General features: G+C 39.5%; 1 protein-coding gene across 1 annotated transcript in view; it reads left to right on the top strand.

Annotated features, from left to right (window-relative positions):
• PEX14 (peroxisomal biogenesis factor 14) overlaps positions 1 to 19767 on the top strand; it is an 80341-nt gene that overhangs the window by 47231 nt on the left and 13343 nt on the right. The window contains exon 4 of the mRNA XM_037378624.1: positions 14627 to 14749. Within this exon, the coding sequence (XP_037234521.1) occupies positions 14627 to 14749 (123 nt within the window). The remainder of the gene's footprint in view (positions 1 to 14626; positions 14750 to 19767) is intronic.

Raw genomic sequence — 19767 nt, 5'->3', positions numbered from 1 at the left:
TTCCCCACAGTCTTCCTGGAGCAAGTAAAGGAATTCAGTTCCTGATTTGCTCAGTGAATGAGCCTGGTATTTTAAGTCTAAAGAGACAGCTTTCTCTCTTGGGGCTAAAACAAGGAGTGTAATTAGAATAATCGGTGTTGCTCTTCTGCTGAAATCCATCTCAGACTTGATGATACTTTCCTGCTAGGAAAGATAAAATAAGTTCCTGTACGAGATAATTCTCTAGGTTCTCTTAGACAACATTTCTGCTCGGTTTAAAACTATGTCTTGGGTACCCATGAACATGAAATCCTACTGTTTGCTTTTCTGCTACACACTGTTCCCTCTTGATTTTAATCTGGAGTGCAATCATTCTTTCCTTAGCTAAAAGGGGAATTTAGTTTTTCTTTCTGATGGAACCTAGTCCAGGCGAGACTCCGCTCCCCTAGGAGCAGAGCAGAGAATTCATTCTCAATGAAATCTGAGGCTCTCTGAAGTAAAAGCTGTTGACTTTGTCATACCGTGCAAATGTGCACTGCTTTTAGCAAGACAATAAAGGGTAAATGGGGTGATCTCTGCTCCTGTGGAGAGGTCGGGTGGTTACATTACACAATCTTCTAGAGCATCTTGCAGCAAATACATGGGTTATATTAAAAGTTGCAATCATATCATTTTTTAAAAGTAAATTGCTGACCTTATGCAGTGGAATCAGCTTTATTGAATTTCGCCAAAAATGCGTTTATAATCCCCCCGCCCCCGCATACACATGATATTCATGTCCTTGCTGCCCATGTGGAAATGTCCCTTTTTATGGTGATAAAATTAAATTTGTCTTTGTCTCTGCCTTGCCTCACCTTTTAAGATTCCATCCTTAAGAGACACCAGTGGATATCTGTACCAGAGAATGAAGATGGGCAATATCCCTGCATGGCTGGCTGGCTGATTGTGAGCCAGCTGCCATGGAACAAATAAATAAGCTTTTCAGATTCAGAGGATAAATAAAGCTGAGGACAGGTGTAATATGGGTATTTTTCTAGGAGTGTTGTGGCCTTAGCATAAGTTGGAATTTATTTTGGCTTGGAGGTACTTAGGCTTTACTTCTGTACTTCTTCTAATTGCCATGCGATACAAAGTGTAAAATCCACAAATAGTTATTGTGCTACTCATGTAATACGGTGTTGCGTGTCCTCCTTCACTAATAACTAACCTTAAAACCATCTAGTCTGTGGCCACCTACAGCCCTCTTCCTGAAATCACTCAAGAAAAAAAGGGTTTTGCAGCATGCGCAAGAATTTAACAAACATATATCCCATATTTCTATACCAATTTGAATATTCAAAGTAGTCTGCAAATATTAACTTACTAAGCTTGTGACATCTTTTGTAGAATGGCAAGATTGTAAGATTAATTTAATGTATTTCTGATTACATTTTCTCTTCTTTGTTAGACCTTTACATTCTACGAACAGTTTGCAAACTCTGAATTTCAGTGGGTAACAGAGGAAATACCATCCCCATTTTAGATGGAGAAGCTGAGTCAGGTATAGTAAGAACAGTTAGATCTGAGATAATTCTAACTCCCAGTCATATATATATATATATATATATAAATAAAAATAGATATAACCATACTGTGAAGGTGATGTGTTGATGTTTATAGCATTTTCAGTAAAATTGCTCAAAGCATTTTTGTGTTTATCCTCTCCAGGCCCCAGCTGCTTTGGAAGGGTGGGAGAGGTTAAACTTAAGTTTTGTTCAATAAAATCAACACAAACCATCTAAGTAGATGAAGGGGCAGATTGGCCTCTGCAGTGTTAGCATGTATCCCTTCTAGAGCATCTCCCCCAGCCTGTCTTCCTTGTTAGGTAGTATTTAAAAGGCTAGTTGCTCAGAGGTACAGAGAAGCATATCAGAATATCATTCCTCCTGCTCTTCAAGTAACCAGGAGAATGCAGCTGTTAAACTCAGAAATGTAAAATACATGTTTAAAAGATGACTCTGTATGTGTTTAAAAAAGAGAGCGAGAGAGGATTCAAGGGAACCAAAAAATAGCAGGTTCCATTACTGTAATTAAATGGCAGCATTTAACCTATCAGGCCGTTGCGTGTATGTGAGAGACGAGCAGGGAGCTGCATTTGAAATGATCACTGTCTTCCTTGGGGGATAGAGTAGTTAAATAATTTGTTTGTGAGGTGTGAGTTCAGTGTAGGGTAAAGCAAGTGCCTGTGTGTGTGTGTGTGTATCTTAGAAGCTAGGGATGGCTGTGTGTTTACTGAGAATACCCTGGAGGTTGGTATTAACTAGCACGTGCACTGTCAGTAAGAACACAAGCTGCTCTTGCCCATTTATTAGGTTATCTGCAGAGTCAGGGCCTCACCTGGTCCCAGATATTGCATCATAAAAGGAGAGCTTTTTTTCACGCTAGGCCACCTGAGACAGACAGGAGTGGCAGTAAAAGAAAACCAGGGAGGAAATCGGGGAAGAAAAGAATCAAAGCCCTTTTGGGTGAGCTTTATCTGCTGCAGTGACTGTAAAGGGTAAGTTGTTCTGTCTGGTTGCTGGACTTGGCAGTCAGGAATGTGGGGGCTTTGTCATCCCTGGGGGACCAAGGGCAAAGCTGCTGCTCAGAGACCTACCCCTTGCACAGCACGTCAAACAGTTGCTTCCCCTGCAACAGTGTTCTGCCTGTGCCTGACATGATTTCTGTGCTTCAAGACTGTAGTGTGCAAAATTACATGGAGAGAGGGATCTGCAAAGTGCATCCTCGGCCCTTCATCATTGACCCCGACTCTGCAAAAGGCTCTTTGAGCAACCCTGTGTAGTGGTGCTGATGAGGAGCATCCTCAGAAAGGAGACACGTTCTTATATAGTGCCCAGAAGGGAATATCTTCCCATTTTTATTCACTCCCTTTTTATCTGTGAGGCAATTCCTTTGTTTAGGGGATATTTCCTAGTCCTGGAACTCGCAAGAGCTATCCTCATACAGTATGAGTTCGTGCTAGTAGCAAGTTTTTCAGCTGCTTCAGCTGCCTCACCTACTGATCTGACTTGCGTTACGTTGCAGGAACATGCCCATAAATGTTTCTTAATCTTCACTGCCGTTTCTGTGTGAATTCTGTGTAGCCGCTCCCATTTTAACTCCTGGGCTGGAGCTTTTGTGAGGCTCCAGAAGACAGCAGACAGTGTTAAAAAAAAAGATATTTTAGTATTTCCATTTTGAACATTCAATCCCAGTGACTGGATTTTGAGGGCAACACTTGGCTGAAAGGAGACCAGAGAAATGCCATGTGTTTTAGCACCCAGTCAAAGCAAAACATGAATTTGAGTCCTTGTGTACTTTGGTGAGAGTGAGAAATCTGTAAATATTTCCAAAGATGATCTGCAAGCACCAGAAAAGAAAAAGGACAAACTTGTTACTTGAATAAATCATTTATTGTAAAAGCCTTACCTAGCTCAAATGCATATGATGTAGGTATAGCTTCTCAAAACTGTCAGTTAGTCTTTGTATGTGATAATTGTGTCAGTCTCAAACATTTCACAAAGGATATTGTGTAATAGTATTCCTGTTTTACAGATGTAGAAACTGAGGCAGATGGAGGTTAAATGACCTACACAAGGTCAATAGCAAGGCTGGGAATAGAACACAAATGTGTAAAGGCTTTTTATTATACTAATAAGGAAACTCTGGAGGTGTGTTTGGCATGGTAATCGGAACCCTAGAGAACTAGAAGCAGTTAGTATGTTCTGTGCATGTCCCGAGGGAGCAATGATGAAACTCCTTTCCTACCTTACCACTCCAGTTCTCTGTGTGTGGTCACCACAGTTTTTCCACCACTTAACCTCGTTATTTTTAGTATTGTTAGCATTAGTCGTCCTTTGGGCATTTAATCCAGACTCCTTTAATTTTCTCCAGAACTCTGAAGACCTGTTGAAGGCACATGGGGAGAAAAAATTAACAATAAACAAACCAAAAGATGAAAAATGATCTTTTGAAACTTCTGCTATTTTGTTGACTTGTCCCCTAATGTTTTTGTCTTAGCTCTTCTTTTATCACGAAGGACCATGCTTGAATGTGTAATCTTGGTTTCTTAAAAGTTCGTTTGCTATTGTTTCTTTCTTCTCCACCCAAGATTAACATCCTGTGTGATGACATAGATGGTTGTTGTCTAAGTGGACGCGATGTAACCAACAAAATTGTGAAGGGTGGGTGGAGAAATATTTATACAGTTGTGTTAAAAATTACAAAGTAGGTTTGCCTTTTAAACAGAAGGTATTTCAACACTTATTGGCAGCATCAGCCTTTAATTTTACAGGTGGCTAGCTTTGTAGTAGCATTCAGCAAACAATATTTTAATGGCATGTAAAAAAATTTCTCTAAAACGAAAGAAGAACGAGGGTGATTTATAATCTGTAATGAATACTTGCTGACATGTCTTTTTATAATAGTGTATTAGCGTCTCTGTCTTTCTGGGGGAAGTGCAAACCAGATTTACCTGAAACATTTGTACTATAGTAATCAAATACCTAGTATTTAGATGTATTTTTCTTAATTGAGCTTATCTTCTCAGTATGGGTACCTGACTCCTAGGTGTCTAACATCGATTCCACTTTAAGAAACCAGGTTAGAGGAGCAAAAACATGCCATAAGGTTGTGAGAAAATAGCTGTCAGGAAAAGGACTTACTCATGCGTTCGTGGCTCCTTCACCCAGTGTTGACTTCTTTACGTTTCCTTATATTTTTGCACCATACTTGCATGTATTTTTGCTTTTTTTTAGAAACATGCAGCTGTAGTGACTGTTTTCCACGCTCCTTATAGCAACTTCCTGAGAGAGTGTACAGTATGCACTGTTGTACTGCATATTCGATGTTCTGTTCTGTGCGTTCTTCAAACACTAAAACTTCATTTAGTATACATTTTATATGTTTTTTTTTCGTGTGATAAGTCTGGACTAACAGGTTTCTTTTCTTCCTTTCTAAAGTTCAAAGTTTTGAAAGTAAAAGAGGAATGACATTGAGGCAAATTGCTCTTTAGATTACAGTTAATCTTAGTCTGCAGAGGCTACTCTCTGACAGGTGTTTCTAGTGTAGAAAATAATCCACATGCTCTTGGTAGTGTGTTTGGGGCAATCAGTAATTCCAGAGTAATATAGGGAACTGGGAATGGTGCATCAGGACAGACTTTCTCATTCTTATATATAAAACAAAGTCATCCTTCCAGATACTCTAAGAAATTTGGTTAAAGAATTCCTTAAAATGGCTTGAAATTGCTGCTGTTTTACACAATTCCTTTCTTTTGAATGCAGAGTTGGGGGGAAGGAGAGGCTGGTTCTGAATTGCAGGCCAGCCTAGTCCAGTAACAACAGATCAGCAGTGACTTCTAACCTGCAGGAATTCCACATTAGGGCCAGGCTGCTAGGTCAGATGGAACGTGGACTGTACTTGGGCCGTGCCACTGAACGGCCCTGGCGCAGGCGCTCCTCTGCTGCGCTGACCAAGGAGGGCTTGGAGTCCCAGGTGTCTGGATGACTGCAGATCCTCCAGGCCAGCTCCTTCTACTTCAGTGATGGAATTCTTGTGATGTGCTGGTTCAAGTTGTTGAAAATGCAGCTTAACACAGAGTTCCGAAGGTAGATCAAAACCAAACCTCTTATGTAGCCAGTGTATAGCGAGTGTTTACCTCACCTGAATTTAAGACAACCTCCAGCTTTCTCCTTAGAAGCTCCTGAAGATAATATCACAGATCAAAGAGTAGCCAAAGGCCAATCATTTTGTTACTCTTGCTCAACAAGCTGCTTAACGAAGTATTTCTCTTCCACGCAAAGTAAATGATCTGAAGCACAAATGTTTTCTGACACTGCTGTTTTTAAAATTTGTGGTAAGTTTTGGTAATGAAGTTTAGTTTCTAGGTTTTTGAAGTGCTGTGTACCAAACTCTTCTACTTCTGGAAATGAACTTGTAGAAGAAATTAATAGCCTTTCACCTTTATAGAATGATTTTTGTTTTAGTTCCCAATTTAATGGAAGGGGAATTTCATAGACCTGATGTTTGCCCTGGGTAAGTTAATTCATTTGTGTATGCAGTGTTTTTCTTTCCTTGACATAGACTGTTGAATGCTTTGGGTCTGACTGCCTTCTGCTCTTTTTCTGCACAGTACCTGGCACAATACCTGCACAGTGAATGCCTTTTGGGGTCTCTAAAGAGTATTATAATACAAGTAATGAGGATCAGGAAACGTCACCATGAGACTTGTTTCTTTGAAGGAATAACAGCAAGCATTTGCAGATAACAGGTTGGGTGTGCTTGGAAACTTACCTGTTTAGTGTATCTAATACTGGTTTTCTCTGAAAGCATAGTCTTATTCATAGGAAGGTTGTCAGCTGTGGTAACAAATTATGACAGCACTATGGTTACTAGAATAGTGTCTCTTCCATTATCTGGATTTTCTGCCCTATATGGGCTTCTTTTAAACAAATGTCAGAGCCCTGGTTATGTTCTATTCCTGATAAACTGCATTAGAATTGGCATCCTGGCATAGAGTCTTAATTTTAGAGATCCTGGCATAGACATTAATTTTAAATCCTTTCAAATATGCAGAGGTTTTTGTTCTCTGTGTAGTGTTTTCACATCATGTACTGGCTGAATAGGATGTCTTGTGTTCCCGTGTTACAACATTGGCTTCCAGCTTAGTCACATGTGTTGTCTTTTCACCCCTAGTGGATGGAATGATCCTCAGGTGGACTTACTCTACCATTGTCCATGCTAAGGAGGTTTTCCATCAGGTACTGTTCTTCTGCTTGAATGAAAATAGAAAGGAAAAACTGAAGGCAAGAGAACTAAAAATAAAACCCACAGATGATGATAAAATACAATTTCCTCCTGTTTTTAGAAGGAGATATTTTTATTTATGTTACAGAAAGACTTGTTTCTTCCGTCTTTTTTGCTGATCATGGTATTCTTAGAATAACTCTGCAGTACACAGGTCTTCAGAAGAAGGCACCCAGGACTGAATTTTTGCTGTGTTTTTGCCTATGCTTGTTGTGTAGGAATTTAACTGGGCTTTGTAATAAAACTTCTGGTGCTGTAATTCAGGTTACTGAGGACTTCTGGACACATCTTTTTGGATTTAGAGTCATGTTGCTGTCAGCCTTTTTTCTAATTTGAACTTTTTGTGAAGCAGAAATTATGCGTGTTGAATTATGCTGTCTGCTACCTGAAGATTTGTTGTAGATTAATTGAGAAATGAGGTGTCCAAATCCCGTTAAGGCTGTGATAGCGCTGCATCTAGCAGGACTTTTGCATTTCAGGATCCTGAGTCCGAGTCCCATTACCCAGCCATTTTGTCCTGCATGATGTTCCTTGTATTCTGCTCTTAGTGCTTTGGCCCCTGAAACATATAACTTAGTATTGGGAGCTTTTACTTAAGATACCCCTTCCTTGTCTCCTATGTGGAACAGAGATACCATACTTCATAGAAGCAAGGAGCTTACTTTACATTAGAAGAGGGAGACCTGACCTCTCTTACTACAAGTGAAACTGTATTTTCCCTGCCTTGAAACTACCAGTGAAATACATTTTGCGCTGACTTACAATGCTGTGATTTATGCTGTGATATACTTTGTGATATTACAATGTCCTTTCGCCTTTGTGTTTGATTTTCCCCCCCTCTAATACATTTTAGTGGGTATGTTGTCAGTGAATGGGGGTATTTACCCAAAATGCCCATAGGAGAATGAGGCATTCTCCCTGCTGTTTGCTGCCTTAGAGAAAGAATCCTCTGCTTTTTTTCCCCTCCCATTAATATCACTGCAAATTTTTTTTTCTGTATCTTTCCTCCTTGTTTTGAAATAGTATTAACAAGGGAGATATTTTTAAATAGAAAACAACTCTAAGGAAACATATTTCTCTTTCTCTGTCTCATGTACACACACCTACTATGTGTTACACACAAACCTGAATGAGTGACCAGAAGCAACTTTTTCATTTTACATTTTGAACTTCTCATATATAGAAAATGGGGAAGAAAAGTTGTGGTACTTGTTCCTGTTTTTTGCATTCCAAGACATGCTAAGCAAGTTGCTTGCCCTTTCTTATGCAGAGTGAAAATACTTTGATCCAGTTTTCTGAAGACAATACTCATTTCATAAGAATATTTAATCAGTAGAAAATAGGGAGGATTTAGTTTGTTTGTTTAGTATTTAACCAAGTGAATAAGGCAGATTAGGGGAAGGGGGGGGACACTGGACCCATAAACAAGGTGATATATAATATTTTTTTTCGTTCTCCTTTTAAATAAATACCGATCAGCTTTATGTTCAGAGACAATAGGAGCCGTTGGCTTAAATTTGCAGTTTACTGTATTTATGGCTGTAATATCAAGGTGCTGCCGTCGTAATTTCATGCCCCAATGAGAAGAGCAAGGTCGAAGCAAATGCTTCCATCGGCATCTGCTAACACACTAACTCATAAACAAGGCCCGGCTGGATCAGGTGGCACGGAATAATACAGGCTAATGAAATACAGCACAGCTTTCCATTACTGTTAGTTTTTACAGTGTCGTCATTACGTGTAATTTATGTTTAAAAAATTCAATTTTATACAAGGCTCTGGGAAATAGGGGTCTGCAGGTCACCCGACGACTTTTAACGGCTCTGAGAGTCCTTATTGCACTCTACTGTTCCAACAAAATGTTAATAATAAATAAAAAAAAAATCCCTCTTTTACTTTTTCTCTGGTTTGCATATCTTGCTCTGTCTTTTTAATTACAAGTGGCTAAGGAGAGTTTGGGGCTCTAGATGGTGTCAGGAGTTATCCCCTCTACTGATGCTCCCAGAGGGGGGTTGCTATCTGCTTGCTTTTCTTTTGTCTGTCTATCAATCACCTGGGGTCCTGTAAATGGAGTAAACACAGCTGAGGAGAGGGAGATACTTAACAACCTCTCTCCCAAACCCTCACCCTCTGACATTGCCCTCCTCTCCTCCATTACACTTCATTTTATTATAGACTCCAAAAAGCTTGCCCAGGAAGAGAAACTGCTGCCAGATTTATTTATTTATTTACATTTGTTATGCCAAAATACTTTTTATTTTAACCTTTTCCTTCCTGGTTGCCTCACTGTAATTCGTAGTTAGCATTGTGCTGTCAGACAGGTTTCCCTTACTTATTCTAGTGCCGTGCAACGGGAGGTTAGAGCACCTTTATCCGTTCTGATTGCTGCTTAGTCACCCTGATGGGTTAAAGTATATAATGTTTCTTAAAGATTGCAATTACATAATTAACAGTCTCGTAGATAAATAAAGCTGTAAGAATTCAAAGCCCTTTCAGTAGCTTATCAAATTACTTTTACTTTGCATTTTTCGGCCTGACAGTTGAGGCTAGTCAGTTTGCCTTTGATGTTTGGGTTCCTTTACACAAAGTTTGAGCTGGAAGTCCAGCAGCAGGATGTTTACATTAAAATAGTGTGTATTAATGTAAATGAAGGGTAAAAAAAATCAGAGTGATGTTTCTGAGACCATAGGTTTTGTTAAAACTTTGGGTTGGTCTCAGCCTTATAAATGCTTTATGAACTAAGACATGGGAAAGAAAATGGATCAGGAGACTGTGCCTTTCTGACCTTTTTGCAGTGTGTTCAGCTAAGCACAGAGTAGGATATAGGACAAACATTTGATGAAAGAATCACCCAGCACTGTGTGTAACTGACGGAACAGGTGGAACCGTTAGTCTGGATCAGATCCCAGAAGGTTTTTACGATGATTCTTTTAAAATGTGGCCATGTTCTTTCTGAGCAGAGTTGACTCAGTGGCTTCCAGGAACAGGAGTGTAATGTCATATCAGGGTGTCTACCCGTAGATCTTCCTTTTAGTCATATAATACCATGCTCTAATTTCGGGTAGCCTTATAGTTTGTTGTAGCTAAACAAGTTGTCCTGTCCTGTTGTGTTTTCTTCTTCATGGAAAGTGTGTGCATGTCTGAGAAAAACAACAGTAGATACCACGCCGCCCTGCACCCCTCCCCTGCCTTTTGTCCCTGCAAAAGGATAGGTGTGATGATTGCTTCAGGGTGGTCTGTCAGAGTGGTAATAAAGCTGGCTTTGGAAACCCACAAAAGTAACTTAATTCTTTCCACCACCTTTCCCTATTACGGCAGAATTCTTAATTTCTTCCTAACCAGAAATTTTCTCCCTAAAACTAATGTTGCCTTCAGATTGTGAAAATCTTGCATTAATTACTGGATTGAGCAACACAAGGAAGAATATAATTAAGTATACGATACACTCAGTGGATGGGATAGGGAAAAGAGTTGTCACTGGAATGTCAGAGCCTGTGTCAGAGAAGGAGAAGGAAAAACTTAGTGGCTCATCTTGTTAAGCTCATGCAAGGGTTTTGCATTGCAATTATTGCTACTGTGTTTCCAGAAAATAGAGAAGAATGGGTTTTTGGTAAAACTATAGATTGGGGCTCACATCTGAATTTGTTTTTCAGACTGTCAGAGGTTTGGTTTTGACCTTGGAGCACTTCTCATACCTGTATGTCTCACTTCTTCCTCATCTCTGAAATACGGGTAACAGTACTCCTCTAAGTGCTCCTCTACTTCAGAGTGGTTGTAAGAGGAACAGCATTTGGATGTACATGAGGTCCTTATATTAAATAATAGTAGATATTATATAGAAGTGCCTAAACAGACAGTCAGGTCTTAAAGTTCTTGGGTGAAGGAGTTTTTTATACAACACCTGAGGTACAGGCACCAAGAGATGCATGTGACAACCTATTTTATTCTCTGACTTGCTCTGATTCTGTGTTTAACTACAATTTACAGAGGCTGAGCAATCCCTGAAAATTGAATGGCAGCAGTGACAATCGCAGGAGAGGGTCAGCAAGAACCTTCAAGTGTAAAACAGTCATGGGTGCTAGATTATTCAAATCAGCACCCTGAAGCCTGAAAGGAAATTTTAAGGCTTTGTGAAAATTATGACTAATTCTTTGCAATGGCTGTGGTGCTGTGGAGGAATGAAATGGATGGCTGGGGGAAGGGAATAGGTTTGCATTCTGTAGGGCTATGAAGACAGTTTCCTCACATCCTTCTCCTCAGCTCAGTCCTTGCTCAGTACCCTCTGTGGTTAGATTATTCCTTGCAGATAGCAATCAACTGGAAGGAAGTGTGTGTCTAATTTGCATGAGATTATTTAAAACAAAAAAAAAGGTCTGCATTAGTCAGGGTGATGGTAAACAACGCAAAGAGATGCCTTTTATAATATAGCCATGGCTCAGCTTTCAAAGCCAAATATAATTCACTTACAATTGGCAGTTTCCTTTATTGTTCCTTTTAACCTTTTGCATTCTGTATGGTCTTGATCTTGCTGCAACTCCAGATAAACTAAAATGTTTGTTTTCTGAAGTGTTGAGAAAGTGGATTTAGAGCAATTCTGTTAAACTGAGGTGATTTTCTTGACACATACCTCTTAGAGAGTTATATTCGACACAAAGCTCCAGTTTTCATGGCACTGCTTTTTCATCCAAGGGAAAAGGTATTATTTTTGGATTACCAACATCCTGCTAGATTAGAACAATGAATGGACCATGGATACTTTTTTATATAATGTGGTGACAGAAGGACTGTGGTAAAATAAAGCAAGGTGAGATATTGAACAGATGACACTTTGATCTGGTTTAGAAATGCCCACTTTTCTATGCAATTAATATATCACGGTTGAATAATTTGGGGCGTGGAAAACTCGTACGGTGTGCATACATGTGTGTAGGTGGTGAATATGAAAAAAATTCCGTCCAAAGGGAATTTTGATGAGTTAGTTTCTAATTGCCTGAGGACAGTCTTAGAATATCTTGTGTATTTTTGTTACTGTGTCTGAGAAATGACAACTATGAAGAGAGGTGTATTTCTGAATCCACAGATGACTAGTTGCAGTGCAGATTTATTCCAAATATGTGCTTAAGGAATTGGCTCCTGGAGATTATTCCCTCGATGCTTGGGAGGCCAAGATGACAGTGCCTTAAAAACATCTTGTCCAGAAGAATAAAAAGGAGGTGTTCTGAGGTGATGGCACTCCCAGTGTTCTGCTCTGATAATTAAGAAGGGGTGTTAGTTGTGGTGTTCTTTTGTGTAATGCTACTAGTACCATGAACGAGACCACTTCGCAAGGCAGCAGAATAGTCCAGGGAAGTAATAACAATTTTAATTTGCACTACTTTGCACAGGATTCAGGCCAGGAATTCAAATGTGAAAGGTTTCTCATGACTCTGTCATTCACATCACCTTTTTGTTCACAGTACAGCAAGGTTTTAATGGAAACAGTGATACCTGAGTGTGCCTAGTTGGCAAGACCAGAATAGTCCCAGAAGTGCATTTTAACTGCAAAAGGCTTTAAGTTGTTTTTTTTCTCAAGCAAGATGAGAATAGAAGGGGCAGTATGGTTAGGAAACAATAAGCATTGGTTCCTGCTCTTTTTGTGGAATGAGGTAAGGATCCTCCATAACTTCTATACGTTTCAGAATGTTAAATATTATCAGATTTGCTATCTTTGCATGGAAACAGAACAAAATACCCTGCTCTACTGGGAGCCACATTTGCACCCAGCAGCTAATGTTGTCTCCATCTTTATGACATTCCATAGTTGCTAGTGACCTGCAGTGCTGGCATCTGTTTATGCTTTCTCCAACATTGGATAATCAGGAGCTGGCTAAAATGGTTTCTTTCTGATTAGGACTTTGCTTTTAACATGGATTAGACACCATAAATACTGGGTTTTTTTGACTAGAGCAGTAGGCTGAGTTGTGTCATGTGCCTTTTATTACTCTGACTGCAAGTCTTGTTCCATATTGTTATGTGTGGTTTTGGTTCCTTACTATTTGAGGCATGCATCACATGCAAGTAAAGGAGTGATTTGTTCAGATTGCAGGACCAGAGATCAGGAAATTCAGATTTCTGATACTGACACTGACAATATTCTGTTACAGTAGAAAAATTACCTAACTTCTCTGTGCATCAGTATCTGCACTGTAGAGTAGATAGAACACTATCTCACAGGAACTCACAGTATCTCATGTACTCAAAGGAATAGGGAGAAGACCCGTTAATAGTTATAAAGCCTTGTGAATACCAGAAACACTGTGTTAGTGCTTTATGATATTAAATAACACTTCTGAGGCAGACTTGTATATATATATATTTCTGGCAATATTGTTTGTGCTACAGATTATTCTGTCTAGACCCCCAGTATGCAGTGAAGTTTAAGATCCTGAACAAATTTATTGAAACTTGGGTAATACGCCCAGAAGCCTGGCCATTGTCTTTATTGTATCTCTCTGTAATGTTAAAAAGCTGAGTGTTTTAAAGGATTAAGTTCAGGAATTTCATCTACCAGCATGGATCTGGAGTAGAGGGGATGGAGAGAAAGCATGCCCCGTTTTTCTCCCACTGCTGTCACATTCATACCATTTTCCTCACTGTGCTCAGTCCCTACAACAACTGTGTGAGGATCAAGTGGTCTGTCTTTTCTAGATCTCTTTCCTTAAATCTGTATTCTCGCTTCCAGCCTTTCTGAATGCTGTTGCATATGTGCTGCATGTATAGTTAAAGGTGCTGGGTCACTTCACGTGTTCCTCATAGCAGGGACACTGGGTTTTGTCTGCCTCTGTGCAGGAGAATAACATAATAAATGATGCAGAGCTGTCCAGGCCCCACAGCATGGTGGCCATCTGAGGACTAAATTCTTTTTCTAGAGGTTGTTTTCTTCTGTTGGAAAAAACAATCCAGCTGTGCTTCCTTCTTCACAGATGCTGGTCATCGTGAATCCTTTAGCTGCTTTGCTTTTCCCCCGTGTTGGCCAAATCCTTTCCGTATGTTGTGGCCAATTGCAGATGGTCATCCTGGCATTTCCTGATGGCAGGAGTGACTGCACCAACATGTACCATGTGTGCAGTGTTACTACAGCTCTGCGTGAAATAAAATCCAGGCTGCCCTAGGGCAATCTAATCATGCAGCAATAGGCCGGGGCAATGCTAAGCTGAAAGTTTGGGCTTGGCCTTGTTTTGATCTGTTTTGTTATAGTTTTATTTCCTCCTTACATTCTGTGTCCCATTCATACTAATCACAGTCAGTCCTGATTTTTTCTTTTTATTTCTGCATTTGTCATAAAATAAAGCAAATTATTCCCGTCTTCGGAAACGATCTAGACTAATTAGTCGTCTAACCCAATAATTAGTTTTTTGTTTCCCTGTCTGTTTTCATGCATTATTGTTAGTTTTTTCCCCTCTTTTTTTTTTTTACACCATTACAGATTAAAATGAGCCACATTTGCAGTTGATGGTATCTTTTTTTCGGGGGAAGAATGGAGAATTGCAATAGAAAGCTACTTCAAAAGCAGCAATAAACTCAAGGATAAATTAAGGAAATTGAATGAGCCACATTTGGAAGCAGCGTTGAGGCTAATATTCTGTCGCTTAAGGTTAAATTGCAACAGAGAAAGAGAGAGGGAGACATTCCAGTGAATCCAAAATTGGGGAGGCATTACTGCTCAAGTCATTGCCAAAATTCTTTGCAGCTTGAAAGGGTTCTGCCTGGCTTCAGAATTTAATTATGCGTGCATCAAGTGGGTAAAGGTGCTAAACTGATTTCATTTCCTCTGCTCCCCCAGGCCTGACAGATGAAGAAATTGACCTGGCTTTCCAGCAGTCGGGCACAAGCACCGATGAGCCACAGTCCCCGGGTCCTTCTACACAGCTGGTGCCAACTCAGCCCTCTCATCCTGTGGTGTACAGTAAGTAATACTTTGAAAAACATCTGGTCCTGTTGCTTTCTGCAGTGATTTCTGCAGCACTTTCACAGATTTCTGTGCCAGATCCTAGATTTTAATTCGGCTAACGCCATACTTTGTCAGAATTGGACACCAAGTGCTACTTTTGAATGCACTTCATGGTTGTTGATGCTTGTAACAAGATCATACTATGCAAGGAAAATGAGATACAAACAATCAATCATCATCTACAAACAAACATTGTAAGTACTAGCTTGTGACACCTCTTGACCTGAAGGTGTACAGTCAATACGAATTAGATTCTGACCCACTGTAAGGACCTGAAAAAAGCATTTAGTCAACTCAGGACTAAGTCTTCCCTTCTAAAATGTCAGGTCATGCTTCCCTTCATCAGTAGGGTTTTCTAATATTTAGTTCGCTAATACATGATAGAGCTGATAGATTCTTGGATAGAAGGTATTATAAAAGTGCAACACTATTACGTCTTTAGTTATTGCAATGGTAGACTCTGTTCAAGAAACTGTTGGACAGCATCACAGAGTTTAGTTTTTTAGTTAGAGGACTTACTTTCTTAACTAGTCAGGCAACTGATCAGTTCACAGAATCATAAAATGTCTCGGGTTGGAAGGGATCCATAAGCATCATGGAGTCCAACTCACTGCTCCTCACAGGACTACTTAAAACTAAACCATATGACTAAGAGTGTCATCCAGATGCTCCTTGAACTCTGTTAATGCCTTGAGCAGTTACTTGAAAGAGGTGTATTTTCAGCACAAACAGCAAGCTAGAATACAAGGTCTGCAGGACTTAGTCTGTTACTTCCTCTGTGTGAGTTGAAGGTCTGGCTCAATGGACCCCCAGTTTGAATGAGTTTTAAGAGCGCTGTCAGGTTACAAATAATAATAAACTGTTAATATGTGTCCTTAATTTTAACAGGCTTTCTCTCTCCAATCTTAAATAATCTGAGGGTGACAACAGAAATTCTGTGTAGACCGTGTGGATGTGATTGTATGATTTTGTGTACAAAGTACACTCTCAAAGAATTTTTAAAGTCCCAACATAATCTGTGTAGACTCAAAATTTACATATGTATTTGCATTTTAAAACAAACCTCGCAAAAAAGTATCTAAGCTCCAAACAATAAAAACCAAAGTACACACCATTAAAAATCCATCAAAAAAAGCTGTTCAGCTCACATGTGTGTGTGGCAGTTTGAAAATCACTTCACTTACCTGCCAAGTATTAAGAATAGGATTTTGATATTGCTCCTAAACAGCTCTCGGTCAGATACTGACTGATGTAACAGTCCACTTAGGGCTGTGTTTATTAGTTTATGACGTAGTTTTGCTATTGCTATAGAAAATACTAGACTTGCTTTCTGAGTTTTTAAATACTCTGGTTTGGCACAGTGTGGGAAGAAAAGCATTTGTGATGAAGTTGGGCTCAGAACTGCAACATTTCAGACTGTTGTGTTTGGTGTGCTGGTGAACTCCAGGACTGAATTCTGCCTCCTGGGCTAATACCTGCCTGCTGTAGTTCACAGAAAATGCCAGAAAAGCAAAATTTGCTCTCTTGCCGAAGAAACAGTGCTAGATCCCTCGTAGTGCTATTCATTGCTTATTCAGCTAACCCTTATGACAACCCAAATTGGAAGAGTTAATCCTCCCTTATAGTGTTCCACTAATATGAGTAGGGCAGGAAAGAAGTATGGGATTCAGACTGGAAAACGTTGTCATCACTGTTCACCCTTGCAGCTTTATTACTGTGTGGGTTTTTTTTCCTTTTACTATTTTGGCTTTCCTCAAAGCACCAGCTCCCAATTTTTTCTTACTAGTTAAGACTCTTAACTAATATTTAAACATAAAAGTGTTCCCAGTAACAGCTCCAAGGAGAAGTCTGAAAGTACCACTCTGTAATGCTCAGAAACCAAAGCTGAATAAAAATACCACCAATGTAAAGCTGTAGGGGTTGTAATTGTAAACTGGTGCTCTAGCCTGGTGATCTGGTGGGTGCTTTTTAAATAATTTCAACCAAAAGCTTTTGCCTGTGAGCAAGTCCATTTTAGCAGCCTCCAAAATTAGGGAAATGATGACAATACGTTCATTAGGTATTGTTCCTCCCCTCTCTAGCTGTTCTTTTTAGACCTATTTAAGCGTAACCTTTAAATAGATGTATAAAGAGAATAAATAGCTAAATATACACGGTATTCCTTTGACCAAAGTATTTGTTTTGATTAGTTGTTGTCTGTGCCCTGTTCTAGTCCTTGACTGGTGTAGTTCTGGTGTTGTTAATTATGTTGTTAACCATCTTTGTGTCCTCATGGTATCAGAACTGCAAAAAGAATATGTGAATTTCTCTAGAGCTGATGGATGAGACTGTGCGAAGGCTCAGTGCGCTTTCAAGGTGCCTTGTTTGCTGTAGGTTATTTCATCAGTTGGATGCTAATCCTGTAATGATTATTTCTGAATTGGTCCAAATCTGCTCCAGGACAGTTGTTTCTCTGATAGTTTACTAAGTCAATTTATCTTTCACAGGTTTGTCAGGGGTTGTCACGTACAGAGAATGACAGATACTACTTTTTCTATCCGTTATGCTCATCTTCTTACAGAGTATTCATGATGCTAGTGTTGGAATGCTTCAAGGTTTGAAGTTCAAAAGTACTAAAGGACTAATGAGATAGGTAAACTGCTGAAGCTGTAAGTTGACTAGTTGATGGGAACAACTCGTATTGGAAGAGCTTATACTGAAAAAGACTATGAGCTATATTTGCCTTTCCCAAAGAAGACACCTGAGTTTCTTATGAAGCAGCATCCAATCTGCTGGAGTTTAGGTCTCGAAGACTGTGAAACACTTTGTGCTTGATATCTTTGACTCTTTTTAAGTTGGGTTTTTTTGACACCTCTATACAGAATCACAAAACTAGAGGAAGATAATTACCCCGCACAGAGCAAAAAGGAGAAACAGTTGAGGAGGGTACTGTGCTGAAAAGCAGTGGCTAGTGTCTTAAGAAACCTAATTTCTCTCTGTCCTCCCTCCCCGCAAGGTGTTGCCACTTAATGTTTAAAAATTACGTTAAAACAGTGGGTTGTGAGTACAGAAGTTCAGGATGGCTTCAGAACCATCTCAAGAGTTTATTCAGCAGGAATGAAGTAAACAGCTGAGTTGGTGATCTGGGCGGCAACACTAGAGTAAGATGTCCACTTTAGTGAGTCAGAGCAATAAATCCTGTGCACACTTTTTGATTTTACCTGCCTGATCTCCTGCTGTTGTAAACTCAGTCTGTTCTGATTTTTGAAGCTGCAGGAAATAATTCATGCCACCTAAATACTTCCTTTTGTACAAATTAAACTGCTAGTATAGGTATTACTTAAGGTTCTAATGTTTTGTTGGAAATAGCTGTTACCTATGTAAGTACTTCCTTATTCATGAAGAGTTAACGAGAAAGAAACATACTTCTAAGCCTTCAGAGTAGCATAGTTCTTTTCTTGAATGCTGAACTCCTGGGTTTGGTTTAAGAGAAACAATAATAACTTTTGGGCGAAAGAGACAGGAATTAAGTTTCTGTGCACTGTATTTTAGCTCAGTACCATCTCTACTGTTTCTCCTCCTGTTCTGGAGGAGTAATTCCTTCCCTCCAGTTTGTACTTTTGCCAAGAGGTGTCAAAACTGCTTTAAAAAAAAAAGCTTAAAAAAAGCTTGAATTTGATTAATATAGAGAAACAAGACTTTGCCTGACTGATAATAAAACTGATAAATGACATTTGAATTACTTGTAGCAGTAATTTATTACATAAAATATCTTTTATTTGACATGCGATTAGTTGCTGGAAGCATCACTCAATCTGACTAGTTTAAACATGCTCTAAAATGAACCCCCAGTAAAAAACCAGGGCTGTCAGCTGTTGGCGTTATGAAATATACTAATCCAGCAGTGAGGACAAAAATCTGACTTTAAATATTTAAATGATTAATTGGGTTTATTTTTTTTTTTACCTTTCTAACCCCTATAATTACAGGCAAACTCAGGGGAGTTTTTGAGCAAGGTGTGCAAAGATGCATGCTTATCATCCAGGTATTGTCTGTGTTCTTCCCCATGGTATTTACGGTCTCCATTTACGGGGTTTTGTGAAGATTTTACACCTGCTTAAAAATCAGCTCCAGTGACTGTTTTTCTTGCCATTTGGATCTTCTTCTCCCACCCCGGTGTTCATAATGTGGGAGGCTGTGGAATACAGACTGTTTCCTCTTACAATTAGAAATGGTAACTAGAATCCAAACTCTTTCTGCTGTCCCCCCGCCCCCCAACTTCTTTCCATGGGTTCACTGTTTGCTCCTGGAAAATCACTTCTTCCAGCCTCGGTTTCTACAGTTTTAATTGTGGATACTAGTGAGTCTGACCTTAGTGGATGCATAAGGCCTAATTAATTGATGTCAGGAAAGTTAATTCTGAGATGAATGGGGATCTTAAAAATAGTAAGTGTTTTTACTCTGGCAGTGCAATTTACAGTTGCTGCTGCAAAAATTAAATATACTTACATAAAATGCAGAGTTACAGCTGGAGAAGATGTCTGTATCCCTTCCGTTTGCCTTTTGAGGGTCTCTTACATAGAATGGTTTGTTGCTTCCCCGGTGTCTAAACTGAAGAGTAACTGGGCTATTGGTGCTTTTTCACTTTCTCTGAATTTTGGTCTGGTTTTACAAGGGAAGAAATTGAGGATATGCAAAGAAGTCGGTGTGAGCACTGAGGTTACAACTGAGAAACTTCTAACCCCCTTTCCACCCCACATTATAGATTAGAGCGTTGCAGAGAAAAAGGAAGATTGAGTGTGGGTTTTAGGTAGAGCTGTGACATTCTTCATAACATTGTAAAGTTGATGTGGTCAATGCAGAGCCTTTACTGCATCCCTCACTCACTCACTTTCCCTCTCTACCCGCCTCACTTTTTTTTGCCACAAGACAGAATTATTTCACACATCTCTAAAATGAGTAAAATGGCATTTCAGCTTCTTGTCTTTATAGAC

The sequence above is a fragment of the Falco rusticolus genome, chromosome 3 (genome assembly GCF_015220075.1).
Source record: "Falco rusticolus isolate bFalRus1 chromosome 3, bFalRus1.pri, whole genome shotgun sequence".
NCBI lineage: Eukaryota > Metazoa > Chordata > Aves > Falconiformes > Falconidae > Falco > Falco rusticolus.
Note: the sequence above shows the minus strand (reverse complement) of the source record. Positions and strands in the feature narration are given on the sequence as shown.